Source organism: Narcine bancroftii, chromosome 8 (genome assembly GCF_036971445.1).
Source record: "Narcine bancroftii isolate sNarBan1 chromosome 8, sNarBan1.hap1, whole genome shotgun sequence".
Classification (NCBI taxonomy): Eukaryota; Metazoa; Chordata; class Chondrichthyes; order Torpediniformes; family Narcinidae; genus Narcine; species Narcine bancroftii.
Window position 1 is genome coordinate 151,941,836 of NC_091476.1, and position 18,998 is coordinate 151,960,833.

Consider the following 18,998-nt stretch of genomic DNA (forward strand, 5'->3'; position numbering starts at 1 on the left):
CTTCAAGCTTCCACTTCTCACAGCCGGCCCTGGTCTTCAGATCTCATTCATCTTCAGCCAAAACCAGATACAATGAGAGTGGAGTGAGAGTCTTTGTGCCCTTTCAGGTGGACCCTCCACCTTGAGGGCAGCGGCAGGAGCGGATCTTGCGGACTCACCTTTCAGGTGGCAGCCCTAAAAGGCAGATTGAAGCGTTGCCTGGTCCACCTGAAAGGGCCTATTCATATCCAGAGGCACCTTTGAGCGCCTCCGGATCTGATGGAGGCAGGGCAACTGGCGCCGCAGCGCCACCCGTCATAAATATGCAGCATAGCAATGGCCATTTTCCCTAGCCATAATCCCCCACGCAGGTGAGACCACTCTGTGTTTCCCACAACAGTTCCAGCTGTGTGGGGGAATTATGGGTTTGAGAAGACCGCCATTGCTATGCCACATTTTGAGCCGCAGAGCGGCCCCCAGTGCAGGAGCAGCCAGCCAGGCAGCGACAGCCCTCACCGGACGTCCCCCGCCGGCCGCCCCTGCCCCACCGGCTGGCACTCTGCCGATTATCTTTCCCGGAGGAGGGTTGGCGTCAGCGCCTCAGGGGCGTTTCTGCTGAATTCAGATGAGTCCATCGTTTGCCACAAGGGGGGAGATTATGCGGCTTTGCACTGGGGTGTTCAGGCCACCTGAAAGGGCCTTGTATGACCCAGCAATGGAAAAGAAAAATTTCACCCTAGGTTCATCCTTCTAATCAAAATCAACCAATTCCTACCAATCCCTGCCATTCCAGTGGTTAGGCCAATAGAATGAACAAATACTCGTATCTCAGTTAGTGTTTGAACAGTCCATATTGAGAAGAACAGTCCATATTGAGAAGATGCCAGAGATGATGACCAGAAACTCTCAATGCATTCAGGAGCAAACAAGGGAAGATGGTTGAAATAATAAATAGGCAAACCAATTGTTTACAGTGTGTAGATAAAGAATTGCTGGCCACAGCTTGCTGCATCAACTTGGAGTCCATCCAGTTGTACAGCAACAGTACAGAGCTTGGTTTGTCACACACTCAGAGTTTAAAACGGCAAAGCACAAGCCATGATCATTTGAATCTCTAAACCCTCACCCCCTCCCCCAAGGCTTGACAAGGTACAACCAATCAACCCCAAAGCCTTACTTGTGGGCCAATTGGTGATGGTAAAAATCACTTGATTGCAGCACTGAAGGCTTTTTTTTTATGGTTACGTGGTCCCACCATCAGGGTAGTTCTGTCAATAATTGAAGGATGCTTAAATGCAACTGGGAAAATAAATCACTTCTTTTAAATTTAACAAATCAAAACTGTGATTTGAATGAACTGCCTGAACAGAAAGAAAAAGCAACATGCACCCACTTCATGAAGACAAACAGATAGTCATTGAAAGGTTTGCTGGAGCACTGGTAAAGAGTAGAGCAGTGGACTAAATGGGAGAATAGACCAGCTCTTGAATGGAATGGTGAACCACATGGGCTGAATGGCCTACTCCACATCTTATGATCCTATGGGACTGAGCAGACATCTTCAAGGCTTTCATAGATGGGCCAAATGGGCTCCTCCTGCACAGTGTGATCCTCAACCAACATTTCATTGATTAACCGAGTACAGGGCTTCCCACAACAACAAAACAAAAGCACACTCGCACACAACAGTGGTTACCATATGGCAAATTAGGAACAGAAACCCTTGCCAACAACACCTCTCCCACAGGTTGAGGCAGATTATTCCCAGAACCCCCAACGGCGAATGCAGACTTGGGACTGTAAAACATGTGTGGGAAGCACTGTCAATCCAGGCACTTTCACATCTGCCAGCTATTTGATAAACCAGAATAGCTTCAGCTGGAAGAGGTTTTGTTGCATTCCTCTGCTCTCTCTTCAGGCAGACGATAATTACATCCCAAAAGCAGCGCACAGCAGGGCAGCGCTCAGGAGGCTTTTTAAATATTGAAAGTGTTCAGGCACATGAATGCAAAGGAGAAGGCAACATAATCCAGAGGCCTGGACGAAAGACCAGGGGACTACAAATTCCACAAGGCAGCGTGACAATCGGTTCATGGAAAACTAGCACCAAGAAGCCAGGAAACAAATGGATTCTTTCAAGTATCTATTTCATTTACCAGCATCCTTTCAGGAAGAAACTGCACTATTCTTGCACAACACAGCATGTGTGCGTCTCCACCGCCATGTGATGGATTCTTAATGAGCAACCACTCAATTCAAAGGCAGTCAGAAGTAGGCTATAAACACTAGATTAACTAGTGAAAACATTCTATGGAAAAACAAATCGGGTTTGGACGAAGGCCAAGCAAGGCCCGAGGCCTCAGTCACCTTGTTCACCCCTGCAGACTGAAGAGCAGAGCCCAGCTCCCGAGTTGGACCCATTCACCTGCACCAACTCTTGCTCTGGAAGATGGATCCCAGGCCTTGCCCTGGACTCTTGATGATCCACATGATGTCAAACTGCTCTAAATAGCTGATGATCAGAGACATTCAAAAATAATTGAAATATCAAAGGTTCAAAACTATGTAACTGATAATGTCTGTAGAGCACGTCGCAAGAACCAAAGACTCGTTGATCCAAACCAAGGCTTTTATTAACTAAAAGTCTGGAGCATATCACAAGTAGGTCGACCAGTCCAGAATGACCTGGTCTGGCTAGGACCAATCCCTTAAGACCTGCCAGTAGGTCTACACTCTCAGCCAATCACAGTCATCTTACACTACAATCTGTACATATACACTTTGGTGATGGAATCTGTACTATCACATTCACCCCTTCTTTGAGAACTGACCCCGGGGTGGATGGAGGTTAGGGGCTGTACCGGTCAGGGGGCCTAACCATCCGGCGTGACCGCCATGGTGCTGTGATTGGGGTCGCCGGAGTCATGTCGCCGGCAGGCCCGTAGGATGCGGCCACTGCTTCGCTCAGCTATCACAACGTATAACTAAGAATCAAATCTTCAATGACCTTTTCCTTCAAAGTCCGTGACCCCATTGAAACAAATAGAGCGTACTACCTTAGTTTGGAAGTTGCTTGGATTGGGAATAGCTTGCTTTCGCTCTGGCTTCTTGAGCTCTGGGATGACTGAAGAGGCGACTGTGGGAACCACACACAACCTAAGAGGACCTGCATTCAGTTGGGTACCTTATGACACACTGAGCTCTGGTTTCCAATTACACTGGGCTCCTGGGTGCTCCTGGCATGTAGATTCAAGGTTCTCAATGCCCTTCCGCATTGTCCTTCTCCACTTTGAGCAGCAATAGGGGCTATGGATTCCCAAGGGTGATCTTTATCAAGGAGGTTTTCAGCACATTCTTAACGCTTTCCAGGTAATCTTTTCTCGTGACTGAATAAAGTGCAAACCCACTGGCATGCCTAGTGCCTCAATGCCAAGGGTGTTCAACACCATGATTCGTCCGGCAACAAAGTGGTGAATCAGATGTCCGGCATCTAACTTCCAGCACATCCCACCTTTCTGCACAGCAAAGCTTTGGTGCAGACATCAGAAACATGCTAGACCACTTCATCAGAGGGTCTGAAAGACACAAGAGATCTCAGAGGCTGGAATCTGGAGCAAACAACAATCTGCTAGTGAAACTCAGCTTGTTGAGCAGATCTTTGTCTGGTATGTCTCCAAAGACTCGAAAATTTCTACAGGTGTACCGTGGCCAACATTCTGTTGGGGTGCATCACTGTCTGTTATGGAGGAGCCAATGCTCAACACAGGAAAAAAAACTCCAGAGAGCTGTTAACTCCAACATAACATGGACCAATCTTCACTCCATCAAGTTCATCTAGAAGACAGGGTTGGAGCCAGAATATATATTGGGGAGGTTGGGGAGGAGTGCTGGCAAGATCCAACCTGTCTACTGGGTGGGAGGGGGGTTCTGGCGGGATCCGACCTGTTGATGGGGGTGGGGCAGGGTACTAGCAGGAGCCTACTTGTCGTTGAGGCCATTCCTCCAAAATGGGACAGGAGGGCGCTCCTTTTATTGCGTCAAGCGTCGCAAGACATTACTGACTCTTGGCACATGCTAGTGATGCAGCCAGGAGCGGGTGGAGAGTTGCTAGCATGCATCAACCTAGCCGTGACTGATGCGGGAGGGAGTAAGGTGAGTCTGACTGCCAGGGATGGCTGCGACCGTATGGGGTGGGGCACAGCACCTTGTTTAGGGGAAATGCCCACGGATGCCCCCCTTGGCAGCAACTTGGGGCTTTTTTACTAATTCAGTAGCTGAGGAGGTGTAAGGAGGCCAAAAAAAGCCCCATGTTTTTTCATATGTTGCTGGTTTCCTCCTCACTATATAAAGTCTTTTCATATCGGTGTACTATAGGATGTTAATTTCAAGGATGTTACACTTCAAGAGCACGTGATAGAAACTTAAGTTTGAAGTATCATGAAAGCTGTTTGTAATCTATTGAATTTTTGTAGCACTTTAAACTCTGCAGATTTCAGTACACAAGGAATGAAAAAGAAGGACTAGCATCATTAATATTGAGAAGGAGGAAATGAGTTTGTTTCATCGTTTCAATGAGAAATGGTGTGCATTTCTTTAGAGGGACAGTATTTATCCAGGTTGGTCAGAGAGTAGGTCACAAGTATGTAGGGGTTCAAAATGTGAATTCATCAACATCAAAAAATAATAGAGAATTGCCATTGGTGCGGAAAAAATGTAAACTGCTGGAGAAACTCAGCAGATCAGAATGCATCTGGTCGAGGATAAGGAATGGTCAACGTTCGGGTTGAGAGCCTGCGTTAGGACTGAGAGTGTAGTGGGAAGATGGCCAATGTGAAGTGGAGTGGCTTAGGAATGAGGTAGAGGCTGGTCGGTGGAGCGAAGGATGATGGGTAGATGAAACCAGGTGGGGGAGAAGGGTCATGTATGGGGGGGGGGGGGGGGGGGGCGTTAGAGGCTAAAAGTAATAGGTGGAAACAGACAAGAAGGAACATTAAAGGGGCAGAATGAGCTAGATGGGAGAAGAGGCTGGAGATCGAGCCTGAAGCTGGAGGGTGATGAATGAAGGCTCAAGTGTGCTGGACTCATTTCAGGACTAACATGAATGAAAACAGATGACCTGCTCTTCTGTATGGTAGTTGCCAGCGTTTCCCACACCCCCCCCCCAACCCTTCCATTACAACAGTGGAAAGATTGGGTTTTAAGGGGTTTTAGAACATCCCAAGAAATGGGCAACAGTTTTTTTATTCTTCAGATGGAAATATCTTGGGTTATAATTGTCATTGCAAATGTACATCAGAAGGGCCAGATAGGCCAAGTGATGTCTTATCAGCGGCAGGAGGAGTAACTGGTCACAGGTGCTCTGAGTGTTTGCACCAGATTTGGTCCTATTATGCTCCTTTGAAGCAGTTGAGGCTGAGGAAGCCTAAAACAGTTGGGAATAGATATAATTTACTTTTAATTTATTAAAATCGTTTTTGGAGATACAGCACGACAGGCTCTTTCGGCCCAATACACCCATGAATCTACAAACCCCGTACATTTTTGGATGGTGCGAGGAAACCCACGCAGTTCATGGGCGTACTATAGGAACATACAAACGTACAAACTCCCTGCTTCGAACCCAGGTTGCTGGCACTGCAATAGTGTTCCACGATGCTTATCTGACTTAGAACTTTGATCTTCAGTGGGAGATGTCGGTCTGAAGCTGTGGTTGTACAGAGGTACAAAAGAGACCCTTTGATAGAAAAAAGACGATGAAGGGCTCTGGCCTGAAATGCTGACCATTCTTTTTCTCCCACTGATCAGTATCAGAAGAATCCGAATTTATTGTCATGAACACGGCATGAAATTTGTGGCTTTGTTGCAGCATCATAGTCCAAATGTTGCTATAAATTATATTTCAAAAATAAATAGTGCAAGAAAATAGGACAAAATGAGGTAGTGTCTATGGTTCATTGTCCATTCAGGAATCTGATGGCAGAGGGGAAGTGTCCTTGTGCCACTGGATGCTTGTCTTCAAGCTCCTGTAGCTTTTTCCTTATGGTCACAGAGTGAAGAGGGCAAGGCCTAGACAGTGGGGGTCCTTGAGGAGAGAGGCTGTTTTCTTAAGACACCGCCTCTTGTAGCAGGGATGGTGCCAAGGGGGGCATCCGTGGGCATTTCCCCTAAATGAGGTACTGTGCACCATCCCATACGGTCGCAGCCATCCCTGGCAGTCAGACTCACCTTACTCCCTTCCGCATTAATCGTGGCTAGGTTGATGCATGCTAGCAACTCTCCACCCGCTCCCGGCTGCATCACTAGCTTGTGCCAAGAGTCAGTTACATCTTGCGACGCTTGACGCAATAAAAAGAGCGTCCTCCTGTCCCACTTTGGAGGAATGGCCTCAATGACAAGAAGGCTCCTGCTAGCACCCTGCCCCACCCCCAACAAAAGGTTGGATCCAGCCAGAACCTCCCTCCCACCTGGTTGACAGGTTGGATCATGCCAGCACTCCTTACACCCCGCCCCCACCCCCACCCCCACCCCCACCATTATATATTCTGGCTCCAACCCTGTCTTCTAGATGAACTTGTTAGAGTGAAGATTGGTGCCTGTGATGTTGAAGGTTGAGTTAACAGCTCTCTGGAGCTTTCAAGTGGAAAAATTAAAAAACAAAATAAGGACTTCTCAGAATAGGAGGCAGATTACTTAAGAAGGAAATCTGAAAACAATTTCCTAACAAAGCAAGCTCAAAATCCAAGCCCTTCCTTCCATGGATGCTGGGTGGAACAGAGCAACACAGTAGCAGACCCTTCAGCCCATCTTGTCTATGCTAATCGTGATGCCAATTTAAACTGCACATCTACCTGCTCATGGGCTATTGCCCTCCTTTTCCAGCCAGTCTAAATGCCTCTTAAATATTGCTATTGTATGCGTTTCCACTACTTATGCTGACATCTACCACTCATGTGTGAAAAAACTTGCCTCTCCATTAAACTTTCCCCTCTTATCTTAAAGCTAATTTTCTAGTATTTGACATTTTCACCCTGGGAGAAAAAAAATCTGTCTGCCCAAGTCTTTCATAATTTTATTTATTTATTAAGAGTATGGAGAATATAACTTTCCAGACCAAGATGAATAGATTTATTTTGCTCAGTAAGGAATTATGGCAAGTGAAGTTTAACCACATTCTAATTGACTGGCAGTATAGATCAAAAGGAATAAGGGCTTTCCATTGATCCTAATGCTCTTCTGCATCTACTGAGAAAAATGCAGCAATGTTTCATTCAACCATGCAGTGAACAGTCAGGCTTCAGAAGAAGTGCCAATATGAGAAGCAGGTTAGACATTATCAGACTTAAAAGTTCAAAGATTACCTATCAAAGGTGAACAAGGTGCAGATAAATACTCCACAATTAGCAGTGCGCATTCAGCTGCCTTCACATTCTCCGTGTCATAATTTCCTATTATTCCAGAAGTTAAGGCCAATTGTCCCATCACAACAAGCCACAAGTCTTATGTCTTCATCCTCTCAGGGAAACATCCCCCGATGAAACATGTCCATTATTTCCAGAAGGAAAGTTGACTACTTATCCACTCTGTTTAGGTCTCTCAAAATTTCACGCACCTCTGTGAAAGCTCTCCTCAGACTCCTCTTTCTTTCTTTTTTGGCTTGGCTTCGCGGACGAAGATTTATGGAGGGGGTAAATGTCCACGTCAGCTGCAGGCTCGTTTGTGGCTGACCAGTCCAATGCGGGACAGGCAGACACGGTTGTAGTGGAAAATTGGTGGGTTGGGGTTGGGTGTTGGGTTTTTCCTCCTTTGCCTTTTGTCAGTGAGGTGGGCTCTGCGGTCTTCTTCAAAGGAGGTTGCTGCCCGCCGAACTGTGAGGCGCCAAGATGCACGGTTTGAGGTGATATCAGCCCACTGGCGGTGGTCAATGTGGCAGGCACCAAGAGATTTCTTTAGGCAGTCCTTGTACCTTTTCTTTGGTGCACCTCTGTCACAGTGGCCAGTGGAGAGCTCGCCATATAACACGATCTTGGGAAGGTGATGGTCCTCCATTCTGGAGACGTGACCCACCCAGCGCAGCTGGATCTTCAGCAGCGTGGACTCGATGCTGTCGACCTCTGCCATCTCGAGTACTTCGATGTTAGGGATGAAAGCTCTTTAAGGTACATCTTAAAAACAATCACTTAGCCCAGTATTTTCTTGTGCAAGATTTTATTTGGCAACACTTAAATGCTTTGGGGCATGACCTAGCTGAGCAATGCCAATCTAATCCACCCCTCCACCCCTCCCATCTCCATCCAGTCATTAAACAGGCCTTCAAGGCAGAGTTGCACGTGTCTTTCCTTCAACCTAGTCTACTACATTTGGTGCTCTCGCTATGGCTTCCTCCAAATCAGTAAGACCAAACACAGCTTGGGTGATCATTTAGTCAAGCACCTGCATTTTCTCCTCATACATCAGTTAGAACTCCTGGTTACTACTCATTTTAATCCCCCTACCCATTCCCACTCAGATCTGTGTGTTATTGGCTTCATCCATCGTCACAATGAGGCCAAATGCAAACTTGGAAGAATACCACAGCATCTTCCGCCTAGATTGCTTTAAATTTGACGGCATGAACAATGACATTTCCAATTTCAATCACTCTGTCTGTATTTGCAAGAAGCAACAGAAACAAACCAAAATTCCCCTCCTCGTCCAGTTATTTTTGTATACACCGTGGTGGGTGCCGGCAATGCATTGTCAGCTGTGGTGGAGGCTGGTAAAATCGGGACTTTTAAAAAAAAAACCCTTAGATAGACACATGGATGTATGAAAAATAGAGGTCTATGGGTAAAGTGGGGAAAGAATGAAATTGTTGTGGATAAAATAGGTTGGCAAAACTGTGGGCTGAAGACCCTGTTCTCTATTCAATGAAACCAGTCACTTTAAGATCAATGTCTCCTGTTCACTAAAATTAATTGGGACCTGGAATACTCTCCCTGAATCATCGATTTCTAGAGTGGAATTGAACACAAACTCAAAAACAGGATCGTGAGTTTTTAAAAAAGACTAATGGATTCATCATGACTGCTCTTTAAAAATACCAGCAAATGCACCATGGACATTCTGTGCTACATGCTGCAATGGTTTTACAAAAGCCTTTGTGCCTCAACTGAGATTTGCTTTTGAGAATGAGGAACAAAATCTGCAGAACCATTTGTTGAGACTTTTTTTTTTAAATATCACTTCCCCCCCATACCCTTTTTAAGAGAGGAGACAAATCAGATCAAGTCAGAAATGGAGACTATGGAGAGTGTAAATGACAAGGCTGGGTGAGCGCCTTCGATGTTTGTCTATTAGGACTGTCAAAGCATTAGTGTACAAGTGGAATTAGACTTGTCTGTGGTCAACTTGCAGACAAGGAATCCAAATTAAATTTCAGTGAAAAATATTAAATAGTAACTCAATACTCAAAATTGACTGGCAATGCAAATAAAAAGTTAAACATTGAATAGCTTTTCTATTTATAGCAGCAATAAATCCAGAATCTTTCAATGGGAAGGACTGTTCCATAGGAAATGAGTTTAAAACAAAGATGTTAGGAGGAGCTGGGATTCAGAACGATTAGGATGAAAAGTTGACTGTGGATGTTCAAAAATCAATAAAGCATTAACTGGAAAAAAACAAGAAGTTGTTCTGACCTATCAGGAGGGTCAATACTCGAGCACATAGGCTGTAGAATTTGAGGAAATCCTTTTATTCCTTCAGCCCTCCCCTATCTTCTCCTGGAGACGATGATCTTACCTAGAGTATACTGTCTGGATGGATGATAAGCAAACACTCAAGTGCAGACTAAAAATCTTCAAGTATTTCACTGCAGAAGGATCACAGTAAATATAATCCAATATTGTGCAACATTTGCATTGTCCATGAAAAACTCCAAGATTGTAAGCATTGAGTTCACTTTGCTTATCCTTTCCCCAAAGGTGAAGGCTAAACCAGTGTGTTACTTTGCACCACTTCAAAGAACCGATGACTAGGCGACCACTGAGTCATGGGGAAAGCAAAACAATCAGGATAAATACTACTTGATTAATTATTATGAAACAGGACTTTCAGAATCTCATTTGTTCATACACTTTGTTGCCTTCTGTACATTGCCCAATAATTTGCTGTAAATGTAAGCTCATCAGTCGGTGAGGACAAAAGGCAGGAGACATTGTTGCACAAGACCCACTGCGAATTTGTTGGCCCATTAGAACGATAATAACAGCCTATTATTTTCTCACTCACATTTTTCCAGTAATCATTAATCTTATTGGAAGCGGGTTAGTATTACGTTGGCTCACTTGTGTCAACCAGGTGGTCAGTTGGCAACACTGCAGTCTTCAAGACGGAACCTCGAGTTAAACAAAATTGTAATCTGACTCTATAGCAGTGGTTCTCATCCATTTTCTTTCCATTCCGTTCTTTGGCTTGGCTTCGCGGACGAAGATTTATGGACGGGGTAAAAAGTCCATTCCGTTACCACTTTAAGTAATCCCTATGCCATAGATGCTATGTGATTAGTAAGAGATTGCTTAAGGTGGTATATGAGTGAGGGAAAAATAGTTGAAAAACACTGCTCTAGAAACAATTGCTACTGAAATATTTTTCTTGAGAAAAATTGTAATTGGCCCATTTCCTTTGGAGCTATGAAACCATGCACATAACGAGTCAATTAGGTACAACTAAAACAGTGGTTTTCAAACTTTTTCTTTCCACCCACATACCACCTTAAGCCATCCCTTACTAATCACAGAGCACCGATGGCAAAGGGAATATTTAAAGTGGTATGTGAGGGGGAAAAAAGGTTGAGAACCACCACTCTACAGCAACAGATCAGTACGAGTGTGGCTCTCACCTCAGAAGTGCCAGTTTTTGCATTAAACCTGCATATTTCCAGGGAAACAGAAGAAACCTCCCTGACCAATATCCCAATCAATATGGACAGGAAAGGTTTCATAAAATATAGGAGCAGAAGTAGACTAGTCGGCCTGTCGAGTCTACTCCGCCATGGGAGAATAGATTATGAGATGCTCCATTCTCCCACTCAGCCCCACTCCCCTGCCTTGCCTTATCCCCATAACCTTTGATGCCCTGACTATTCAAAGAGCTATCAATCTCTTTTTTTCAATCTTTTTATTAATCATAATATAGGTAAATAATACATGAGGAGAATAGGAGCACACGAAATATCACTCTATGATATAATATAACATATTGTATTACACCACAATTAACAAATATATTCTTATCTCCTCAAACTGAAATCTTCAAAAAAATAGAATTTTTAAATTATTATATAAAATTCCACCTAACCTAAAAGAGAGTCTGGGCAGCCTATCATGAGAATTTGTTAATAAAATTTAATCATCTGGTCTTCACCAACAAAGAGAAAAGAAATTAAATATAGTCCAGAAGGGAAAATAATTATACAAAGTCACATGGAAGTAATTTATAAAAGATTGCCAAGTCTCTTCAAATTTAACAGAAGTATCAAATATATGACTCCTAACTTACTCTAAACTTAAACATGGCATAATTTGAGAGAGCCACTACGTCAAAGTTGGTGGATTAGAATCTTTCCATCTAAATAAGATAGCTCTTGTAGCCAGCAATGTAGAAAAGGCTACAACCCGAGATGTCGAAGTGGAAACTTGTCCCATTCTGGAAGTATAATTCCAAAAAGAGCAGTCAATGGGTTAGATTGAACACTGATATCCAGTATAGCTGACAATGTCTTGAAAATATCTAATACTTCTCCCATACAGGACATGACTAAGAGAATTAGAGAGAAGTCACTTCTGAGTTACATCTATCACAAAAAGGACTAACGTTATAAAAAATAAGGGCCAAATTGTCTTTTGACATATGAGCCCGATGCAAATAGCTATCAATCTCTGTCTTAAATACATCCAACAACATGGCCTTCTCAGCCAACCGTGGCAGCAAATTTTGAGTGATACTGGCTGAATGCAGGCAAATGGGACCAGCTTAGGGAGACAACTTGGTTAGTTGGCTGAAGAGCCGATTTCCAAATTTTTGTAAAACTCCATGATTCTTGACTAATCCTTATTAATCATAAAAAGAGATTATGCCATTGTATTCTACAGTATTACAACTCTAATTCCATGGACCAAAATGTATTATGGAACCTACTGTTAATGGTGCTAGCAAGGGCAAGTCAGATTCTTTTTAAAAAGGCATTCCTTATCAAGCTTGTGACTACTCTTAAGATCTACATCACAGTGATAAAGAATTTTATACGATCAAAGATCGGTCAGAATGCAAATCCTACAAATGAGAAGTATGTTGAGATAGTTTATTACCTCTGTATCACTGGGCACATCAATCTGAACTCGTATGCCAGGATGAATATTTTGCATCTTGGTTAAAACGTCATAATGCTGTTAGTTAGGGGCTTTCATTCAGAAATTGGACCAAGAAATTAAATATTTGGAAATCAAACAACTATGCTCTGTTCAAATTCACCAGACAGGTGTGTCTGAGGTTTATTCTACTGTTTATCTGGAAAATAAATTGGGTCCAAAATGAAGGAAAGTTATGTGATTGAATGTTATGTTTAAATTTGGATTATATAAGGGACTTCTTTCAGGCTTTCCATCTCATGACTCACATCTCCCCTGTCTAAATCATCCTTCGTCAATGGGCACCAATGAGATCATTACTTGATTAGCTAAGCAGGAGGGGAACTTTTAAACTCCAAGCCAATTTCCTCTAAACCCCCAGAAGATTTGACTAAAATCAAAAGCAATGCTTTTTTTTTGCCCCCTTTTAAAAGTGAAAATGTGAACACACACACACACACTTCGGCAAAGAAAAAAATGCTAAGTAACATTAAAAAGGAGAGTGGAGAGACAGTTGAGGGTGAAACATGTATTGTTTGAGACCTTAACCATCCAATGGAAGCAAACCCCCCCCCCCCACCACCCCCCAGAGACCAATACAAACAGTTTCTTCACCTCTCCAAAGTTCTCTGCTATCTTCTGGCAGATTTGTGCCTTGTGATTAAGCATTCCCACAGGGCCACACAGAGCTATATTATGGAAATGCCCTTCAGTCCATCTTGTACACACCAACTCTCAACTATCTATTTACATTATTCCAACGTGGATTACTTGTTGTATTCTCCCTACTTTCTTATCAACTTTTCTCCTTCCACCCCTCAGATTCCACCACTCACCGACTTACTCAGGCAATTACCAAGGAACCTACCAACCTATGTATCTTTAGGATATGGGAGTGTACTAGAGCACTACAAGGAAGCCCAGATGGTCTCTGGGAGAACATGCAAATCCCATGCAGACAACAAAGGTCAGGATTGAACCTGGGTCTTTTGCACCACAAAGCAGCAGTTCGACCACACTGTGCCACTTCAAACTGTTATGTGCTACGGGATATCCAGTGATCGTAAGATATTTTATTTCTGTCAGTCTTTTCTCAAATACCCCAATTAGGATATCACTCTCTACTGACATGGTTAGAAACTGAACTGGAGCAGAGAATTTGAACTTCATCTGATCCCAATCTCAGATCACACCAACAGGACAGAGGCCAATTGCAGAGCCATAACTAACCAACACAACTAAGTTTGCCAAATCATGTTGGGAATCTTCCCAGGAGTTGTTTCCCATGAACTCACTACATTGTGCTAACAGGATAAACTGGTGTCTCCCCTTGGCCAAATGGAAAGGGAAGTTGCCAAGTACATTATTCTAACTTTCCTAGATCTCCTTCCACTTTCCAAACTTTGTTCAGTGAGAAAATAACTCTCCTAGATCCACTTTCAGAAGTGTCCTGGGGAAACTAATCTTCAATTTCATCTCCTAGAGACTTGAGGACTTAATGAAGGGCTTTAGTTCAAAACATCAACAGTTCTTTTTCTCCCACTGATGCTGCTCGACTCATTGAGTTCCTCCACCGGATAATGTTTCACCTCAAATTCCAGCATCTGCAGTCTCCTGTGTGTCTCCAGGACCATACTAGAAGGTTTGCAACTCTGGCGATTATCTATTGAAGCAAACGCCAAAAAGGACCCTGAGCCTTTCCAGTGAGATTTCTTCTTTAAATTCGGATGCAATTCCCAACATCCCTACCTTTTTCCATCCACAATTAGAAGCAACTGGCAGCTACTCCAAACCAGGTTACAATCTTGCAGGCAAAGCAGATTAAAGGCAAAAGTTAAGTGCAGAGAAATAATTCAGTTCAACAATCAAGACCATGCCTTCAATCTCTATTTTTGTACTTCTATTCTAAATGCCTAAAACTTCACCTATAACATAAATGTCCACACTCCATCTAAGAGCAGCACTGCAATACCAGTGCAGATGCAATTAACCCTGACAATTTCCAAGGATAGACACAGTATAAATATGGGCATAGGAATTTGTAATTAAAGTATTTCAGTGAATATATAACCAAGATTTTTAAACGTAGTCCATTTCCCAGCTTGAGGATATATTTTTACACTCCTTTTGCTCTTAAACATTTTGTAATTCTCATGCAAGAACAAAGATATGGGTGGTTTTCCAACTCTCCATTATATACTTGGTATTGGCACTTGGAAATTCAGCTAACAATGGTGCGTGTTAATCTTAATTTCTTCTGACGTGTGTGCATCCCTAACAGGAATCATTTGAGAATGAATGGCATATTTCATGAGAAATTACATCAGAAGACTTTCAGCTGGCTGGACATTTCAATTACTGCCCTGGCAAAGTTCAGCACAGACTTAAATTTTAAATTAAATTAAATTTTAATTTTAAATTTAAATTTCAACATACAGCACAGTGACAGGCCATGCTTCCCAATTTACAATGAACCTATGCACCGAGAAGGAACTTACTTGGAAGGAACAAGAGGGTCAAGAACTTCAAATTCCTATCAGCATCTCCGAGGATCTATCCTGGAGCCTCCATGTGGATGTAATCACAAAGGCAGCTCGCCAGCAGCTATACTTTGTGAGGTGTTTGAGGAGATTCGGTATGTCACCGAAGATGCTCAAAACTTTCTACAGGTGTACCATGCAGAGCAGTCTGGCTGGTTGCATCAGTGTCTGGTATGGAGGTGCCAAACCTCAGGACAAGAAAAAAATCCAGAGGATTTTAACTCAGCCTGCAACATCACAGGCACTAGACATCACTCCATTGAAGTCATCTACAAGAGACGGTGTCTTAAAAAAAAGCAGCCTCTATCCTCAAAGACCCCCACCACCCAGGCCACACTCTCTTCATTCTGATACCATCAGGAAAATGGTACAGGAGCCTAAAGAAAAGCACTCAAAGGCACAAAGACAGCTTCTTTTCCATTGCCATCAGATTCCTGAATAATCAATGATTGAAAGACAGACTTATTTTTCGTGCACTAATTATATGGTTTATAATATGAATGTTTGCTCTATGACCCTGCTGCAAGACACTGAATTTTGTGACTTGTTCGTGACGATAAAATCTGATTCTGATATTACTTGGTCCCATTCCATGAATTAGTTAATCCCCTCAGAGCAAACAGGGAAACTCAGCAAGAGTTCTGCTGCACACCACATAAATGCCCTTAGTTACCATGGAAAGCACACACAAGAAATATTGTGAGCAGTTTTGGGCTCCATATCTAAGGAAGAATCTGTAAGCATCGGAGAGGATCAAGAGGAGGTTTACAAGGATGATCCCTGGAGCGAAAAGGTTTTCATATGAGGAGCATTTGAAGGCTCTGGGATTGTACTCACTGGAGTTTACAAGAATGCTGAGGTGGGGTTGGGGTGGGGGGGAAATATCTCTTTGAAAGGCCTAGATAGAGTGGATGTGGATAGATGTTTACAATGGAAAGGGATTAAGGGACCAGAGGGCACAGCTTCAGAATACAAAAACGTCCCTTGAAAACGGAGATGCGGAGGAATTTCTTTACCTCAAGGTCAGTGAATCTGTGGAATTCATTGCCGGAGGCAACTGTGGTAGCCAACTCATTGAGGATCTTTAAGGCAAAGGTAGATATGTTCTTGATCAGAAAGGGAATCAAAGGCTATGGGGAGAAGGCAGGAGATTGGAATTGAAAAGGATGGCAAATTCGCCATAATGAAATGGCAGGGGATGACAGGTGGGCTGAATGGCCTGGTTCAGCTCCTATATCTTATGTTGATCACAATTTTCAAGCCCTCTGGTCACATCAAAAATACTTTATATCCAATAAGGCCCTTCCTATAAGTGTGGTTATTAAAAACAGCTTCAATTATATTTCCCCCGTTTTCAATGAGTTTGCTACATCATGGCGCAACCAAGTGTTCGTCAGTAAAATTGGACAGATAGGCTGGGCTCATTAGCCTTGGTTGGCAACCAGCCTAAGAGAAGGAAAAATCTGATTTCAAACCGGGGCAGAAGAGGCTCCTTAGCTTTGTCGGGCCATCCATCCAGGAGAAGGACCCTACAACCCGAGGACCTGACTGTCACTGTCCCAGCTTGCAAAGCCATAGCAGATAAACCCCAGGTGTAAAGAGTAGGGCCAATCCTGCACACATTGCACTCCACCTAAAAAAAAATCCATTGCGCAGGCTTGAAGGACATGCCCACGTCTACTACGATCCTTCCCAACATCTTCATTTGCCGAGCATATTAGAAGCCAATGCCTTCTCCACCTGCAGGTTCCACTCCAGGTCACATACTATCTTGCCAGTAAAATTTCTTCCTGTCTCTAGGTCAAAATAGAGGAACTTCTTTCCCAAAAACATTAAGGGGGAGGGGGGAGTAACTCACATAGAATGGCAACCATTTCTAGTTAAGTGTGCAGTGGAGGTTCACGAGAATGTTGACAGGATGTCAGGGTTTGAGTTACAGAGAAAGGTTGAGCAGCCTGGGGCTTTTTTCTCTGGAGTGTAGAAGATTGAGGGGGGATTTAATGGAGGTGTTCAAGATTTTAAAAGGGACAGAGTCAACGTGGATAGACTTTTTCAATTAAGAGTGGGGGATATTCAAACCAGAGGCCATGGTTTGAGATTGCAGGGGGAAAATTATAAGGGGAACATGAGGGGAAATTTCTTCACGCAAAGGGTGGTTGGGATGTGGAATAAGCTTCCAGAGGTGGTTGAAGCAAGGAAGTTACTTACATTTAATGTAATTACATGGAGGGGAGAGGATTGGAGGGGTATGGACCAGGTAGGTGCTGGTCAGTGGGACTAGGAGGGTGGGGATTGTTCCGGCATGGACTAGTAGGGCCAAACTGGCCTGTTCTGTGCTGTATATGGTTAAAACGCCCCTTGACACTAAACGTGCTTTTATTCTCCACTCACGGGCCCGCATTCTCCGACTTGCGTGGACGGTAGGAGCAATTTGCACTCAATGATCCTGCAAACCTGCACGTCCTCGGGATGTGGGAAGGAACTGGAGGAACCCAGGCAGAAACAGAGAGAGAGCACCCGAGATGAGGGTCGAGTCTGGGTCACCAGAGCTGCGAGGCGGCAGACTGAACTGGGACGTCTGCCTCATCTGGTGCAGCAATGAACTGTCCGACTTTTCGATTCTCAAACATTGTCACACTGGTGGACCGCGTCGTGTTCCCCCTCCCCTCCCTTTTATCCAGTCGTGGCAGCGGCGTGTGGGATATGCAGGGGGGGGGGAAGCAGAGAGAGAGAGAGAGTGGGAGCTACATTCGGGGCTCACGTCTTTAAGCCAAAGGCTGTGTTGGAAACCTGTGTCTCCTCGCGATCTCTGCTCTCATGCGGTTTAAAGAGCGATTGCTCTTGGGGAGGGAGGGATACACAGAACTTTTCAAAATAAATCCCATTCCTGTGATAATACAAACCCAGGTCACCCCAGCATTTGGTTTGGGGAAGCCTCTCGTTCAAGGGATCACTGCCCCCGTCTTTCCACCGACCAAGTTCCCCGGGACGGGCACCTGCTCAACGAAACCCTTCGACTTCGGATCGTTTCCCCCTCCACTTCTCTTGGCCCGAGGAGAAGGAAAACGGATCAGTCCAGAATAACCAAATCATTTCAGGAGGATTTAAAGAGCAAGGAACCGCGAGTCGAATTTGCAAGACTGTGAACGGGGTTTGCACCCCCCCCCCCCCAGCCCCCTGCCCACCTCCTCCAAAGCGGTCACCGTGTTCCTGCAGCTTGTCATCTTCGAGGGGAAGTTGGAAGTGATCGGCGACTTGATGTCCTCCAAAGTCTCGCTGACAAACTCGGAGATGCTGATTTGTTCCGGCATCTTCACTTCAAAAACAGAAGTGCGGTCGTCCTCTAGGCAAGCGGCGAATTCAGTCTCAGCCGCAGGATGCCTTCGGAGCGGACTCCTCGCCAGAGTCACGTGGGCTCGAGTCGGATACAATTTCAAGCAACATTGCGCGGCGCTGGAGGGAGGGCCGAGTGGAACCTTCTCCCGGGGTCACAGCCCTTCTGTTCAGCGCGATAGGTGCAACCTTTTCAGTGCTGGCTCCCCTTTGAACTGCTCCAGTTAAGACTACGGGAAACGCTGCTGCGATAGCACACAGCTGGTCAGATTGCATCGGTGGAAAGACAAACACTTTGAAGGTTTCAGGTCCTGGGCCACCTTCCAAATAGTTTTTTTTTCCCCTTTCAGATTTCCTGCATCTGCAGTTTATTAATTTTTTTTTCTCTTTCCAGTGTTTCGTTCCTGTACATTTTCTTTTTTTAAATTTTCACACTATGAACCATATTGACCAAAATACACATAAACATTTCCCTCCCCCCTCCCTCCTTCCCACCCCCTTTCCCACCAGATACCTTAAACCCATTAAACAGTGTCATCACACAATGAAAATAAACAAGAATATTGTGTCATCTACTTTTACACACTGGGTCAGTTCATTTCGTCCTCTTCTCACTCTGTCTCATTTTTGGGGGTGGGGGTTCACGGTAGGACTTCTCTACCAAAAATCCAGAGATCTTTCTTCTAAGTAATACAAGAACATGGCCTCGATTTGGATGAAGCACAAAAAATATTTATTATGGTAGCTTTTAGCTGTAGCA

At 44.1% G+C, this 18,998-nt stretch overlaps 1 protein-coding gene across 3 annotated transcripts in view; it reads right to left on the reverse strand.

Moving 5' to 3' along the window:
* Positions 1 to 18,481, reverse strand: part of LOC138741380 (arf-GAP with SH3 domain, ANK repeat and PH domain-containing protein 2-like) — a 110,299-nt gene extending 91,818 nt beyond the window's left edge. Inside the window, exon 1 of one of the 3 annotated variants that reach the window (XM_069895366.1) lies at positions 18,109 to 18,476. In XM_069895366.1, coding sequence (XP_069751467.1) covers positions 18,109 to 18,216 — 108 coding nt within the window. In that variant the 5' untranslated portion in view covers positions 18,217 to 18,476. Of the gene's footprint in view, positions 1 to 18,090 lie in introns of all 3 variants that reach the window. The other 2 variants (XM_069895365.1, XM_069895369.1) reach the window with 2 other exon arrangements.
* Between the last annotated feature and the right edge of the window lie 517 nt (positions 18,482 to 18,998).